This window comes from Nomascus leucogenys, chromosome 23 (assembly GCF_006542625.1).
Source record: "Nomascus leucogenys isolate Asia chromosome 23, Asia_NLE_v1, whole genome shotgun sequence".
Lineage (NCBI taxonomy): Eukaryota > Metazoa > Chordata > Mammalia > Primates > Hylobatidae > Nomascus > Nomascus leucogenys.
In genome coordinates, this window is record NC_044403.1 from 31,559,338 (window position 1) to 31,575,874 (window position 16,537).

Consider the following 16,537-nt stretch of genomic DNA (forward strand, 5'->3'; position numbering starts at 1 on the left):
GGGATTATTTATTTTTTTCTTGCTGATTTAAGTTCCTTGTAGACTGTGGATATTAGTATTTTGTTGAATATGATGCAAATATTTTCTCCCATTCTGTAGGCGGTCTATTTAGTCTTTTGATTATTTATTTTGCTGTACAGAAGCTTTTTAGTTTAAGTCCATTAAGTCCCATTTATTCATTTTTATTTTGTTGTGCTTTTGAGATCCTCGTCATAAATCCTTCCCCTAAGCCAATGTTCAGAAGAGTTTTCCCTGTGTTATCTTCCAGAATCTTTATGGTTTCGGGTCTTAGATTAAGTCTTTAATCCACCTTGGTTAATTTTTGTATAAGGCAAGAAACAGAAAGTGTGTGTGTGTGTGTGTGTGTGTGTGTGTGTGTGTGTATAAATACACATGTATATATACACACACACATACATATACAGATACATATACATACACACACACACACACACACACACACACACACACACACACACCATGGAATACTACTCGGCCATGAAAAAAAAAAAGAAATCATGTCTTTTGCAGCAACCTGGATGGAACTGGAGGCCATCATCCTCAGTGAAGTAACTTAGGAATGGAAAAGCAAATACTGCATGTTCTCACTTGTGAGTGGGAGGCAGTGCTGACTACCCAAAGTCATACAGGTGGTATAACGGACACTGGAGACTCAGAGCAGGGGGAGGCAGGCAGGGGAGAAATGAAAAATTACCTATTGGATACAATGTACATTATTCAGGTGACAGGCACACTTGGAAACTTCCCAAACTACTCCAAACGAATAAAGTTATTAATTAACAAAAAAAAAAGAAAAGGAGTATCCCAAAAGTGCAAGAAGGGAAAGGGCCAGGGGAAGGTGCAGGGCTGGGGGCTGTGATCATGTAGGCCAGAATCCAACCATGTGAAGAAAGGAGGGCCCAGGAGGGCAAGCCCAGCATTCCACACGCACAGCCAGGGAGGGGCTTCGAACACCTGCCCCTCTTGGCAAACGCACAGTGATCCGTTTGTTTTACCTTCTCTTGCATTCTTCAAGCTTCGGTAACTGTAATGTTTGTCTTTTCAGGCTCAAAAACAGTCAGTGGAAAAGGAACCAAAATTAAGTACCAATCATATGTCAGGATTCACCTAGGAAAACTATGAGCTGTTGACTGGACTGCTTCTCTGAATAAGCTGGTACTCCCTTTTGTCTCTAATTTTAAAAGCTCCCAGGCAGCAACCTGAACCCACAGTCTCTTTGGAATAGGATGGGAAATATTCTGAAGGCACAGTTAAACACGTGTAAGTCTGAAGCCTTAAAAAGAGTCAAAATGCCAAAGGCAAGAAATTGTGGAGCTTTGCCCACAGTGGTGTGATAACCTGCAATTGTCTAACATATTCAGCATGTGTCTATCAGAGTTCCAGAACATAGGGACATCTTGGGATTCATCTGATTTGGGAAAAGCCTTTAACTGTAGCTAGGAGTCACCTCAGTGTTCTTCATGTAATCAAGCCTTGGAGATTTTCTGTTGTGGTTTGCTCTTCTGATGTACACAGAAGTAGGAAATGGAAAGATGACCTTTTACAGACAACTGTGAAAGGAGAAGCTATGACTGTGGAACAGAAAGCTCCCTAGAAGGCACCATCCAATGGAAGACATCCTCCAGCAGGCCTCCAACGGATCCCTTGATACTACAAAAATACCGGAGGCTTAGGAGCTGGGAGCTTCCAGGGGCTAGAGATCTCTTGCTGTGGTCCTTTCCATCATCACACTGACAACAGCTCTCTCCAACACCTTTCTGCTTACCACCATCTTCCTCACCAGGAAGCTACATACACCAGCCAACTATCTCACTGGCTCCTTGGAGCACAAGTCCCTTGGTTTTCATCTTGTTCATATCCATGAGCATCACATATACCATCACACACATCTGGAAATTTGGCCAACTCCTATGCAACATCTGGCTGTCTTCTAGCATCACGTGCTACATGGCCTCCAACCTATATTTCTGTCTGTTGCTCTGACCAGGTACTGGGCCATCACCAATGTCCTGTAGTATAGTAAATGGGCCATCTCAAATTGTATCTCTTCTCCCAGTGCTCTTCTCCTAGATCTCCTGCACCACCTACTCCACATGTAAGACCTTCTACATTCTGGCTGTGTTATTCATCATCTTCACACATTGCCCAACAAGAACATCCAGAAGCCATCATCACAGCACCACTGCCCAGGTCATCACAGCTCACTCTGCTCCCTCAACCCCAGCCTCCGTGAGAGGCAAAGGCACTTAACTCGCTCTCCTCTGCTTGTTAACCACATGAAAATCAAGCATGCTGATAGTGTCCTAGAACAATAGGAAATTTACTTTCAAACAAGGAAAGCCATAGAAACCCTGGGGATCATTTTAGGGGCTTTTATCATCTGCTGGCTGCCCCTCTTTATTGTGTCTCTGCCAGCCAAGATACCCAACCATATTAAACATCTTCATCTTGCTGAGCTTTTTTTTTTTTTTTTTTTTGGATACCAAGTCTCACTCTTGTCTCCCAGACTAGAATGCAATGGTACAATCTCAGCTTACTGCAACCTCCGCCTCCCGGCTTCAAAGGATTCTCCTGCCTCAGCCTCCCGAGTAGCTGGGATTACAGGCACCTGCCACTACTCCCAGCTAATTTTTGTATTTTCAGTAAAGACAGGGTTTCACCGTGTTGGCCAGGCTGGTCTCGAACTCCTGACCTCACGTGATCCGCCAGCCTCGGTCTCCCAAAGTGCTGGGATTACAGACATGGGCCACTGCACCCAGCCTTGCTGAGCTGTTTTTAAACTCCATCATCAATCCAGTGATGTACTTTCTGTATAATGAACAGCTTCACCAAGCATTTCAGAAAGTTGTCTTTTTTGCAGAAAGCCTCCTAGTCTTATTTGGTGGCTACTTGGTTATCTTTACCTGTTGTCTTCTGAGCCACCAAAAGTTGGGCAGTTGTGTGAAATTAAACAGGATTGAAATTTGTCAACAGCGTTAGGTAGAAGAAACATGGCTCACAGGGTTACCTGTTGATGTAATTCACATAGAAAAGTGCCTGGCACTGAGAAAGAACCCTGGCTCAAAAGATGGTTTCCTCGTGTACCTAAGATTTGTATAAACCTCCGAGGAAAGCAGAGGAGAATAATGACCTGAATTGAAACAGAATTTAAGAGTTCAAATGGAGGGGTCCATTCCACATAACACTCTCCACTGGAATATAACAGGGATTTCTTGCATTGAGTCTTTCTTAGATCAAATCTGTCCTGGTTGTTCATGAGATACTCAATATTGGAGTGCAAATGGTCTATGGTGACTTGGAGAGAGATCAGGAAGCCAGGGGCAAAGAAGACAAACAGAATTAGGGTGACTACTTTGTAGCCTTCCTTCTTCCCCAATAAATTCATACGACCTTAATGTTCCGAAGGCAAAATCCCTGATCTCCTCTACTGAAGTATTTACAGGTTTTGGGTCCACCAAACTTTGAAAAGAATGCCATTCCAAATTTTTTATTTTTGAGCTCTCTCAAAATCACTGTTACTTTATTATTCTTAACCCTAATACACTGCCAAATTCGAATTGATTTTTTAAATGCACTTTTTGTTCAGAATAGTTTTGGATTTGCAGAGAGGTAAGGATGGTACAGAGAAAGTGATACAGAGTTCCTGGGAACCCAGAGGCCAGATTCCCATACTGTTAACATCTTACATTAGTATGACACATTTCTCGTAATTAATCAACACGGACACATTATTCTCAACAAGAGTCCGTGCTTTATTCGCATGTCCTTAGTTTCTGTCTGCTGTCATTTTTCTGTTTCCAGACACTGCCCAGGATATGTCATTATGTTTGGATGGCATGTCTCCTTGGGCTCTTCTTGGCTGTGACAGTTTCTTGGACTTTCCTAGTTTTTGGAAGCTTGGCAGTTTTAACTACTACTGGTCAGGTGTTTGGTGAAATGTTTCTTAACTAGGATTTGTCTACTGTTTTGTTCATAATTGGACTGGGGTTGTGCGTTTTGGGGAAGAGAATCACAGAGGTGAAGTATCATTGATCATATCAAGTGAACATACTGTCAAAATGACTTATCATTGTTAACAATGACCCAATTATTTTTTATATCCCATTCTCATTAGGAATCTTAAGATGTTGACTCATCAAATAAAAAGCTGGAAATATCATGATCCAAAAATAAGCAATATAAATAATAAATAAAAATGGTAATAACTGCTCAAAACACATTAGACTAGCTATTTTTATTTGATCAATTTATATGTAATGGTTTGAAGATAAGAGAGTTGTAAATAACTCTGAATTTATCCTTTCCCTACGAATATGTTCTGCTTCTGGAAAATATTTTAGTTCTACTGTTCTATTTTTACTGCCATGGCTATTAGGAGAAGCCTCTGACTGGGGGAGAGAGGGTAGGGGGTTGTTGCTACCAGCTAATTCAGGGTTCAGTAGTAAACTATGAGATGGATAGTTTCCACACATAAGTATGCCTAAACTGCACCTGAGTTCCTTCAGTAGGAAAATCTCCTGTGCTGTCTGAGGGAACTGCTTCAAAGACTCTGTTTAAAGATAACACACAGAGTTATGAACATTTTATCCCATGCCAAAATGCTTTGTAATGTAAGCTGCAGGAGAGTGCACTGTAAATTCCCCTAAGATATTCAAAACAACCTTCCCCTAAGATATTCAAAACAGCCTTCCCCTAAAGCAAAATCTTGATTCGATTCTTCTCAGTCTTGGTGATGGCCAAGGGACTATGGTCCCACAGATTAGTTGAAGTAATATTAAGCAGGTGAAATTTTTCTATGTTGTATCTACCACCACCCATGTCATTCCTAATACCTCACAAAGCAGGCAAATGAATGAAAACTAAAGAATAATAATATTCAATCTGAAGTCTTGTTCAAGTAATTTACTTTATCTCCATGACTTTTTGCCTGTCAATATCTATGTATTTGTCTCTATACATCATATTGGCTGAGTTTCAGAAATAAATAAATGATAACACAAAATGAAAAAAAGATGTCTGGCATGGTGGCTCATGCCTGTAATCCCAGCACTTTGGGAGGCCAAGGCGGGCAGATCACTTCAGTCCAAGAGTTCGAGACCAGCCTGGCCAACATGGTGAAACCCTATCTCTACAAAAAATACAAAAAATTAGCAGGGCGTGGTGGCGTGTGCCTGTAGTCCCAGCTACTCAGGAAGTGAGGTAGGAGGACTGCTTGAGCCCCAGACACAAGGGTTGCAGTGAGCCACAACTGCACCACTGCACTCCAGCCTGGGCTGTTTTTGAGACCCTGTTTCAAAAACAAACAAATCAACCAATATATATGTATATATGATACTGTATTAAAACTAAGTTTCAGCTGTAAGCACTACTCTTCTCTCCATGGTCCTACACAAAATTTCAAAAGTTTAAACAGTAAAAATATGGCTAGAATAATAAATGCTGTTTTGACCTTTGTTCTCTGGATGGAAGTGTGGAAAAAGTTGTTACTCCTGCCTAAAAATACATAAAACTGCATGTTTTACCAAGAAAAAAAAAATTATTACTTTAAAGTTATTTTTATATAATTTTTAAAAAATACATATATCCCTTGAGAACTTTAAACTGTCTCTAAACCTACTGTATTCATTTTATTTTTTATGGATACTAAATTTAAAGCTATCTCTATTTTATCAGCCAACAATGGTGCTGGAAATACATCACAAATGTTGATTCTGACCACATTAATACAGTAACGTCAACAAAAAAAGTACACAGAATGGGAAGGATCTGAGCACTGAAAATAAAAGGCATAAAGGTAATTGTCTACAAAGCAGTACTAGGCCAAACTAGGTGGCTCATACCTGTAATCCCTGCACTTTGGGAGGCCGAGACAGGGGGATCATCTGAGGTCAGAAGTTTGAGACCAGCCTGACCAACACGGTGAAACCCCGTCTCTACTAAAAATACAAAAATTAGCCGGGTGTGGTGGCAGGCGCCTGTCATCCCAGCTACTCAGGAGGCTGAGGCAGGAGAATCACTTGAACCCGGGAGGCAGAGGTTGCAGGGAGCCAAGATCATGCCACTGCATTCCGGCCTGGGTAACAGAGTGAGACTCTGTCTCAAAAAATAAACTAATTAATTAAATAAAATAAAAAAGAAGCACTAATAACATAAACCAATTTTGAAACTAGTTGTACTAACTATCTGGTAAGTTTTAAGACACATAAAAGTTTGTAACGTGATGAATTACTGGGGCAGTGTGGTGTACTAAGAGAGCACAATTACTGATCCTCTGCTCTGCTGCCTCCTGTGAAGGATGAAGAGGAAGGACAAAGAAAATATATACAAGATTTGCATGATGTGTGTGTGTGCGTGTCTGTCTCTCTCTCTCCTGCTGCCATGTAAGATGTACCTTGCTGCCCCTTCACCTTCTGCCGTGATTGTAAGTTTCCCGAAGCCTCCCTAGCAACTCAGATATGGAAATGTGAGTCAATTAAACCTCTTTTCTTCATAAATTACTTAGTCTCAGGTAGTATCTTTATATCAGTGTGAAAATAAACTAATACAAAAACTTTTCTAAAAATTTTTACCTAGTTAAAAATAAGAAATGCGCTACTTCCAAACAATCTTTGAATTCTAACCAGTATATCTTTTCTTCCAGTAACATTAATCATCTAAGGCTTTTTTAGTAGCTTGCTGTCATGTTCTCATGATTTGAAAGGCAAAGTTTAATGACTGAAGACCCATGCAATCTTTCAACACTTTGGTTTTAAATGAAGTAATCCTTATAGAATGAGAGCGAAGAAAATAGGAGCTGAAAAATAAATCTTATAAAATATATGCCCCTAACACTTATGACCTAATGAAAGTGATAATCCATCATGTCACCAACATTTTGGGTATAATCAGCCTAGAGCAACAAACAGGCTGCTGGCACAGTGGTGAATCAAGTCTTTGTGCATCCAGATGCCTTCAGAAACTTGCACTGTATGAAATCAAATAATTAAATCACTCCCCTCCTCACAAACTCCGCAACTGCAATAACCAGTGAAATTTTAAAAATTCATATTTTACTAATAATATCCTACACTTAAAGAAAAGTTTAATAGGAAATGGAGCCCAAAAGGCTTACACATTATTAATCATAGTAAAAATTACAAGTAACTTCTAATCCACTAAAAGTTGTCTGGTCATATTTCTTACCAACATGCTATTGTGCCTAATAAGAAGTAAATGTATGAAAACTACACAATGATCAAGTGCATTAGAAGTGAAAAATGTTTTGAAACTATTAAGTCTATTACTTGAAAATATTACTATTGAAAGATCAAAACACAAACAAAATAAAACAAAAATCAGATGATCATCTCAATAGACCCCAAAAAAGCAGTTAACAAAATCCAGCATCCCTTTATGATTAAAACCCTCAGCAAAATTGGCACACAAGGGACATACCTTAAGCTATCTATGACAAAGCCACAGCCAACATTACGCTGAACAGGGGAAAGTTGAAAGCATTTCCCCTGAGAACTGGAACAAGATAAGGATGCCCACTTTCACCACTTCTATTCAACAGTACTGGAAGTCCTCGTCAGAGCAATCAAACAAGAGAAAGAAATCAAGGACATCCAAATCAGTAAAGAGGAAGTCAAACTATCATTGTTCACTGATGATAAGGTCATATACCTAGAAAGCCCTAAAGACTCATCCAAAAGCTCCTAGATCTGACAAATGAATTCAGTAAAGTTTCAGGATATAAAATTAATGTACACAAATCAGCAGCACTACTACACACCAATAGTTACCAAGCTGAGAATCAAATCAAGAACTCAACTCCGTTTACAGTAACTGCAAAAAAACAGTAAAATACCTAAACAAGGAAATGAAAGACCTCTACAAGGAAAACTACAAAACTGCTGAAAGAAATCACAGACGACACAAACAAATGGAAACACATCCCATGCTCATGGATGGGTAGAATCAATATTGTGAAAATAACCACACTGCCAAAAGCAATCTACACACTCAATGAAATTGCCACCAAAATACCATCATCATTCTTCACAGAACTAGAAAAAACAATCCTAAAATTCATATGGAACCAAAAAAGAGCCTGCATAGCCAAGGCAAGACTAAGCAATAAGAACAAATGTGGAGGCATCACATTACCCAACTTCAAACTATACTACAAGGCTATAGTCGCCAAAACCAATCATGGCACTGGTATGAAAATAGGCACACAGACCAATGGAACAGAATAGAGAACCCAGAAATGAAGCCAGATACTTACAGCCAACTGATCTTCGACAAAGTAAACAAAAACATAAAGCAGGGAAAGGACACCCTATTCAACAAATGGTGCTGGGATAACTGGCAAGCCACATGTGAAAAATGAAACTGGATCCTCATCTCTCACCTTACACAAAAATCAACTCAAGATGGATCAAAGACTTAAATCTAAGACTTGAAACCATAAAAATTCTAGAAGATAACACTGGAAAAACTCTTCTAGATGCAAAGACTTCATGAACAAGAACCCAAAAGCAAATGCAACAACAAGATAAACAGATGGGACTTAATTAAACTAAAAAGTTTCTGCACAGCAAAAGAAATAATCAGAAAAGTAAACAGACAACCTACAGAATTGGAGAAAATATTCATAAACTATGCATCTGACAAAGGACTAATATCCAGAATCTACAAGGAATTCAAATCATCAAGTAAAAAACAAATAATCCCATCAAAAAGTGGGCTAAGGACATGAATAGACAATTCTCAAAAGAATAGACAGTTCTCAAAAGAAGATACACAAATGGCCAACAAACATATTAAAGCTCAACAAGGGCTGGGTGTGGTGGCTCACGCCTGTAATCCCAGCACTTTGGGAGGCCGAGGCGGGCGGATTGCCTGAGATCAGGAGTTCAAGTCCAGCCTGGCCAACATGGTGAAACTCCGTCTCTACTAAAAATACAAAAAATTAACCAGATGTGGTGGTGGGCACCTGTAGTCCCAGCTACTTGGGAGGCTGAGGCAGGGGAACACTGGAACCCAGGAGGCAGAGGTTGCACTGAGCCGAGATCGTGCCACTGCACTCCAGTCTGGGTGACAAAGTGAGACTCCATCTCAATAAATAAGCCAAACAGGAAGAAATGTTTAGAACTCACATCAGACAAAAGAGCTAATTTTTAAATTGGGAAGGGATTTCTACAAATCAACTTTTAAAAAAGCAGAAAAGAACTCAAAATAAAAATGGGTAAAGCATATAAACAAATAACAAAAAATACAAAGGATTTTAAATATAAAAATGCGTTCAACTTTACTTACAATGAAAGAACTGCAACTACACTGACATTGTTTGCTTACCTATCAGATTGCCAAAAAGTAAAAAAGTCTTTTAACACACTCCGTAGACAAGTATGTGGGAATATAACACTTTCATCACGGATAGTAGAAATGAAACTTGGTACAGTCTTTTTAAGGCTACTTGGCAAAATCCATCAAAATTATAAATGCATATCCTTTCACTCAGCAGTTCAACTTCAAAGACTTTATCCTAGAAATATACTTGACTTGACATATGTATAAACTAAACATGTACAACATTTTTTACAATTAATCATTTTATGTAAAGGAAGAAATTTTTAGCAAAATAAATGTCCATCAGTAGAAATTTTGCTAAATATAGTACATCCATACAATGCTATTAGTAACAACAATGAAGAAACCCTTGGAAAGAATACCAAAATATATTAACTGAAAAAAGGGGAAAGAACCAGCACTAAGGAACAGTAAGATTTGTACTAAAATACATAAACACACATATTTTTTTTGCTCATATATGAATTATGTGTTTGTCTGGATGCTACTGGTCTCAGCTTAAAATTGTCATCTTATTAAACCCATAAATGCAGTTGTACCATCCCAAGTCCATGTACTAAACCAATTTAGTACAGTTTCAATAAAAGACAGAAGGGGCAAAAGAATGTCAGTTCAAACACTTTGGCAATTTACAAGGCACTTTTGATAAACAGCATGAAAAGCACTACTGGAAGATACTAACAGTGTTTAAATTTTTAAAAACTGAGTATGTAGAGCAGTCTTAACAATCTACCTACTGCAACAACAGTTCCAAATTACTAATCACAAAAATATACACTGAAGAATAAGCAAGAAACTCTGACAGCATTTAGAAATAACTTAGTGGTAGGAGTGAAGATGTATGAGGAATGGGCCACTGAACTCAAAACACCTGCACCTTACCTTCTTCTGAAGAACATTAACCTTCCGCTCCTTCACATCTAACATGTCCTTGAGGTCATGTATCTCTCCAGCTTGTGTCCCCTTCTCTTCAGCCATATCCTGAATTTGTTTCGTCTTTTTATTCAACATGGTTTCCTTCTCTTCCAAACGCAATCGGAGAGCATCCACCTAAGAATGTAAGAGTTTTACAAGTGATGAATTCAAAAGAAAAGAATGTAATTCCTTTCAAACAGATGTGTTATAAAGGTTATAAAGAGGTTGAGTTTTGTTATTCTATAAAAGTAGTATTATCCACATCTACGTTTCTCTGGAGTCAGAGTCCAGTGTGCTCTCACCGTTACCCAACGGAACCTCTACAACTATGTTTCTCAAACTTCATGCGCATCAGAATCACCTGGAGGGCTAAATCAAGCCCCTAGTTTCTGATTCAACAGGGTTGGGGTTCAAAATCAGTATCTCTAACAAGTTTCCAAGTGAAGCTACATTGCTTTAGAAAATCTAAAACGAGGAAAAGGGAAAAAAAAGCATCACCAAGCATAACACTGGCTCTATCAGATAATACAATCTAGCCATAGGCTGAGGTTTTTATGAAAAACAACCCCATAATGCACTTAGATATCCATATAAAGCAAAAGCAAAGGTCTACTTTTTAGACAGCAAGACTAACCAGCTAAAAAGTTTGGTAACTAGTTACCTTTATCCCTGAAGTTTAATGCCTTTCATTAGATTTAACTGTAAAATAACAAGAAATCTAATGATATTTATTTTAAAATCCATTCACAGAAAATTTTATTAAGCTTTTAGCACCCCATACATAGATTCAGCGCTGTTCAACAGGAAAATAATGAGTCATATTTTCAAGCCGAAAATTGTTAATAAGCTGTTTTACATTCTTTTTTCATTAATGTCATTTCAAACACATAACCCCTATAAAAAACTATTAATGAGCTATTTTATATTTTTTCATACTAACTCTTTGATATCTAATGTAGATTTCCCCTTTATATCACATCTCAATTTGGGCTAGCCACATTGCAAGTACTTAATAGCCACACATGGCTGGTGGCTACCACACTGAACAGTGCAAATCTAAGAAATCAAGTATGGTTCTATGGTCTCTCATCTTTAACTTGTCTTATTTTTCCTCTCTGAACGTGCATTAAACCACAAAGAAAATATGAATAATGTTTCATATTTAGGGTACATCAAAGCACTCAGGAAGATCTAATACAGGTTGACCATCCCAAAATCTGAAAATCCAAAATCCAAAATGCTCCAAACTCCAGAACTTTTTGAGCACCGACACGACACTTAAAGGAAATGATCGATGGAACATTTTGGATTTTCCGATTAGGAATTCTCAACCAGTAAGCCTAAGTATAATGCAAATATTCCCAAACTCAAACTCTGAAACACTTCTAGTCCCGTGCATTTTAGGTAAGGGATATCCAATGTGTAGTGTATCTAAACTACAAGGTATCTGAGAACCAATACTGTGTGTGTGGTGGTACTTCCTGTTCAGTTAAGTAGTATGGAAAATTTCTTAACAAGACTAGTCTCATTGAAGACTGCTGTAATAAGTGCTTGCTACTACTGTAAGTACTTACAAATTATGTTGGACCGTACTGGAAAGGAAAAACATGTAGATAAACCACATTTCACTCTACTCAACTACATTTCTACCAGCTACTTCTATGTGACCAGTCTCACCAAGCCAGAAAGTAGGGAACAATCATTTGAGCTCCCATTTGTAATTATTCACCACAAGTTCTACCATGCTTCTTCAAAAGAAAATTTCATCTGTAATTTACCTCTATTCTGCTTTAATAAATATACATAGTTAACCTAATTATAATCTGGAAAGATCTACCTGAGAACTTTCAAACTCTAATTTTTTTTTTCTGAATCACAAATACTATTCTTTTCTTTCTCCTACACCTACTATATAGGTCCATAGCATGACCTCTGATCTATCATCCTTCTTTTTTTGTCATTCACCTCTACTCTGGTTTTTTTTTGTTTTGCTTTCCTCCCAGCTTAAGCAATGATTTCAGTCTCATATCAACTCCTTAAAAAAAAAAATACCTGTTTTACTTTACTACTTTATTTCTGAATTAAACAGTTTTCTGGGCCTTCCTGCATGTGTTCATGTATATTTTTGTTACCATATACAGTAATCCTCCCTTATCATCAAGGAATATAATCCAAGACCTCCAGTGGATGCCTGAAACCACAGACATTGTCAAACCCTATACACACTATGTTTTTCCTCTATATACATACCTATTACGTAATAAAATTTAATTTACAAATTAGTCACAGTAAGAGATTAACAACAGTAACTAGTAACAAAATAGAACAATTATAACACTATGCCAGCATCATTACTCTTGTGCTTTGGGGCCATTATTAAATAAAATAAGGGTTATGTGAACACAAGCACTGAGATACTGCAACAGTCGATCTAATAACTGAGACAGCTACTAAGTGACTAAGGGGCAGGTAGTGTGGATACTTGGATACACTGGACAAAAGGAAGATTCACCTCCAGGGTGGAATAGAGCAGAATGGCACAAGATTTCATCACACTACTTAGAGAAAAAGCTTAACTTAAAACCTGTGGGCTGTTCCTTTCCAGAATTTTCCATTTAATATTTTCAGACCACAGGTGACCACAGGTAACAGAAACCAAGGAAAGCAAAAAAGCAGTTAAGGGAGGACTACTGTATATACATTAAAATCCTCACAGTTCTATTCTCAGGTATCGTATTTTCTTCCCTTGCATTCTCCCTGTGGGAAACTTCACACTCTTTCATGTCAATGTGGGAAACTGGGCCTTAGAGGAGACAGCAGGCCCAAGATCTCACAGCTACAAATAAGCAATGGAGCAGAGATTTAAGATTAAGTGGTCGGCCGGGCACGGTGGCTCACGCTTGTAATCCCAGCACTTTGGGAGGCCGAGGCTGGCGGATCATGAGGTCAGGAGATCGAGACCATGCTGAAACCCCGTCTCTACTAAAAATACAAAAAATTAGCCGGGCGAGGTGGCACGCGCCTGTAGTCCCAGCTACTCGGGAGGCTGAGGCAGGAGAATGGCGTGAACCCGGGAGGCGGAGCTTGCAGTGAGCCGAGATTGCGCCACTGCACTCCAGCCTGGGCGGCAGAGCGAGACTCTGTCTCAAAAAAAAAAAAAAAAAAAAAAAAAAAAAAAAAAAGATTAAGTGGTCTTGCCTCCAGATCCCGCACTCTTAACCACTAATTCTCTAACACCACCCTAAGCCACAGGATCCCAGCAGGGAATTCAAGGTCCTCCATGGTCAGATGGTCCCAATGTACCAGCACTGCCTAACCTTTGCCACATGCCTCCTTGCCCCACTTCCAGTGGCTCTCTATTCCAACAGTACTGCCATTCTCTGAATAAATACTATACTTTCCTTCTTTCTTGTCATTGCTCACATTTTGTCCTATGCTTGTAATATCCTTAAGCCCTACCACTTAAAAAAAAATCTGTGTACTGAACACATCTTTCAAGGCCCTCTTTCTATGCTACCATTTTAATAAATATTTTCCAAACCCCCAAAAGACAAGTACTATCTCCCTCATCCTTTCCCAGGGTATTTTGTTATGGAATTTAACACTTTTTTTCCCACTTATATAACTTAATAACATTATCATACAGAACTTACCAATATATAATATATATTATATGTAATATACATAAATATATAATATATATTATATATAATATACATAAATATATAATATATAATATACATAAATAATATATAATATATATTATATATAATATACATAAATATATAATATATATTATATATGATATACATAAATAATATATAATATATATTATATATAATATACATAAATAATATATAATATATATTTTTTGTTTTTGTTTTTGTTTTGAGACAGAGTCTTGCTCTGTCGCCCAGGCTGGAGTGCAGTGGCGCAATCTCAGCTCACTGCAACCTCTGCCTCCCGGGTTCAAGAGATTCTCCTGCCTCAGCCTCCCTAGTAGCCGGGACTACAGGTGCATGCCACCATGCCCAGCTAATTTTTTTTGTATTGTTAGTAGAGACAGGGTTTCGCCATGTTGGCCAGGCTGGTCTTGAATTCCTGACCTCAGGTGATCCGCCTGCCTCAGCCTCCCAACGTGCTGGGATTACAGGCATGAGCCACCACGCCCAGCCCATATTTTGGCCACCCTTTTATCCTCAGTAATCCTATCTCACTTAAAACATTTAGCACTGTAAAGTAGCTAACATCATCTCCCTATTTTGAAAGATGATAAAACTGTAACTCAGGGGAGTTAAATAGTTTATCTCATATTATATTAAAGAACTGGTGAGTAGAAGGATTACGGCTGGGCATGGTGGCTCACACCTGTAATCCCAGCACTTTGGGAGGCCAGGATGGGCAGATCACGAGGTCAGGAGATAGAGGCCATCCTGGCCAACATGGTGAAACCCCATCTCTACTAAAAATACAAAAATTAGCTGGGCATGGTGGTGCATGCCTATAATCCCAGCTACTCGGGAGGCTGAGGCAGGAGAATTGCTTGAACCAGAGTTGGAGGTTGCGGCGAGCCGAGATCGTGCCACTGCACTCCAGCCTGTCAACAGAGCGAGACTCTGTCTCAAAAAAGAAAAGAAAAGAAAAAGAAAAAGAAAAAAACTGGTGAGTAGAAGGACTGGAACTCAAAGTCTAGATATGACATCAAAGATTATAATCTGTTATCACATACCAAAGAATACCAGCATAAAGGAACACAGGTGAACACAGGCAGGCATGGAAATCTCTCCTATGTCAAAAGAGTTAGGAAAGTTTTTCTAAAAGAATAAATGTCTGAACCGGTTTTTGAATGATGAAGAGATCATCACTAGATACAAAAGGGAAGGCAGAGAGAAATGCATGGATATCCAGGAAGAGGAAATAGAATACTGAAAAATCCAGAAACATGAAACAGCATGATATACTTACAAATTCATTTGGTATTGCTTAGCATAAAGTAACAGAAGGAGGACAAGAGACAAGCCTGAAAAGGCAGTAGATCACAAATCCTTGCCTGACAAAATAAGATGCTTAAATTTTATCCTACTTGCAAACGGAAGTCAGTGAAGATTTTTAAGCAGGAGAAAGTCATGGTATTTGTATACCGGAAAAATTATACTGGGCTGGTTACTGGAGACACAAAGATAACTAAGATATTCCCTGTCTTCTGCTGAAGTTACAACCTAATGGAGAAGAATGTTGCCAAAATAGATCACATAAATATATTATAGAAAGTGCAGCAACAGAAGTGTAGAGAATATTTTCTTAAAGTACAGAAAAGAAGCACTCAGCTTGCCTGGAGATGCCTCAGAGCAGGTAAAGATGGGCAGAAGATGGCTGGTGAGGAAGATAATGGAGGAACCTTTGAGCAGAGACACCACAAGCAATGACGATTAGAAAGGATGTTAACTTCTCCGAGAGCCATGAATAGAGAACTGCTAAAGCACAGAATAGGTGGTAAGTCATGTGAGGCGCAGCAGAAGACAAGGCCTCAGCCACGGAAAGCATTAGTGTCATGTCTAGGAGCTTGACTTTTATGGGTTGTATATAAGGGATAAAAGAGAGAAAAGTCAAAGATGGGTTCCCAGGTTTCTGATGAAGAAGCCTATATGGGTTTTAGCTTTGAGAGAGAATAAGAACCTTATTTTTGGTGTGTTATTTCTGACATGACATATATTTTAACAGCCTCCCTGATAATACCTGAGATGCTTTGATAATAACCTGAAAATATCTGATAATGACCCGAATATGAGCTAGAAATCCAGAAAAACCTAACTGTTTTACTTTCTTAGGACTGCCCTAACAAAGGACCACAAACCAGGTGGCTTTAAACAACAGATTTTTTTTTCTCTCTCAAAGTTCTGGAGTTTAGAAGTCTGACATAAAGGTGTCAGCAGGGCCTTGCTCTCCATGAGGGCTCTAAGAAAGAACCTTCCATAAATACCCGCACAGCACTGAGGGAGTGTCAAGTATGAAATGGTGACTGAAAAGGGAAAGAATAAGAACTCTCATTATAAACATACAAACTTTAGTATAAGTGTGGCTGGAAACACAGACTTCGATACAAAAAATATTTCATATTATAAATATTAGGCACAGAAACTGCCCCAGTCCATACCCCTAATCACTAAATGATCTTTTCTTTACTAAGTATTCAGTTCAAATCACCTGTGTACACTTTTTCTTAGTCTGCTTTTTTGTGCAGTAC

The 16,537-nt window shown here is 38.6% G+C and overlaps 1 protein-coding gene across 8 annotated transcripts in view; it reads right to left on the bottom strand.

Annotated features, from left to right (window-relative positions):
- ERC1 (ELKS/RAB6-interacting/CAST family member 1) overlaps window positions 1-16,537 on the bottom strand; it is a 481,383-nt gene that overhangs the window by 329,894 nt on the left and 134,952 nt on the right. For all 8 annotated transcript variants that reach the window (XM_030804352.1, XM_030804346.1, XM_030804349.1 and 5 more), the window contains one exon: window positions 10,261-10,428. In XM_030804352.1, coding sequence (XP_030660212.1) covers window positions 10,261-10,428 — 168 coding nt within the window. The remainder of the gene's footprint in view (window positions 1-10,260; window positions 10,429-16,537) is intronic.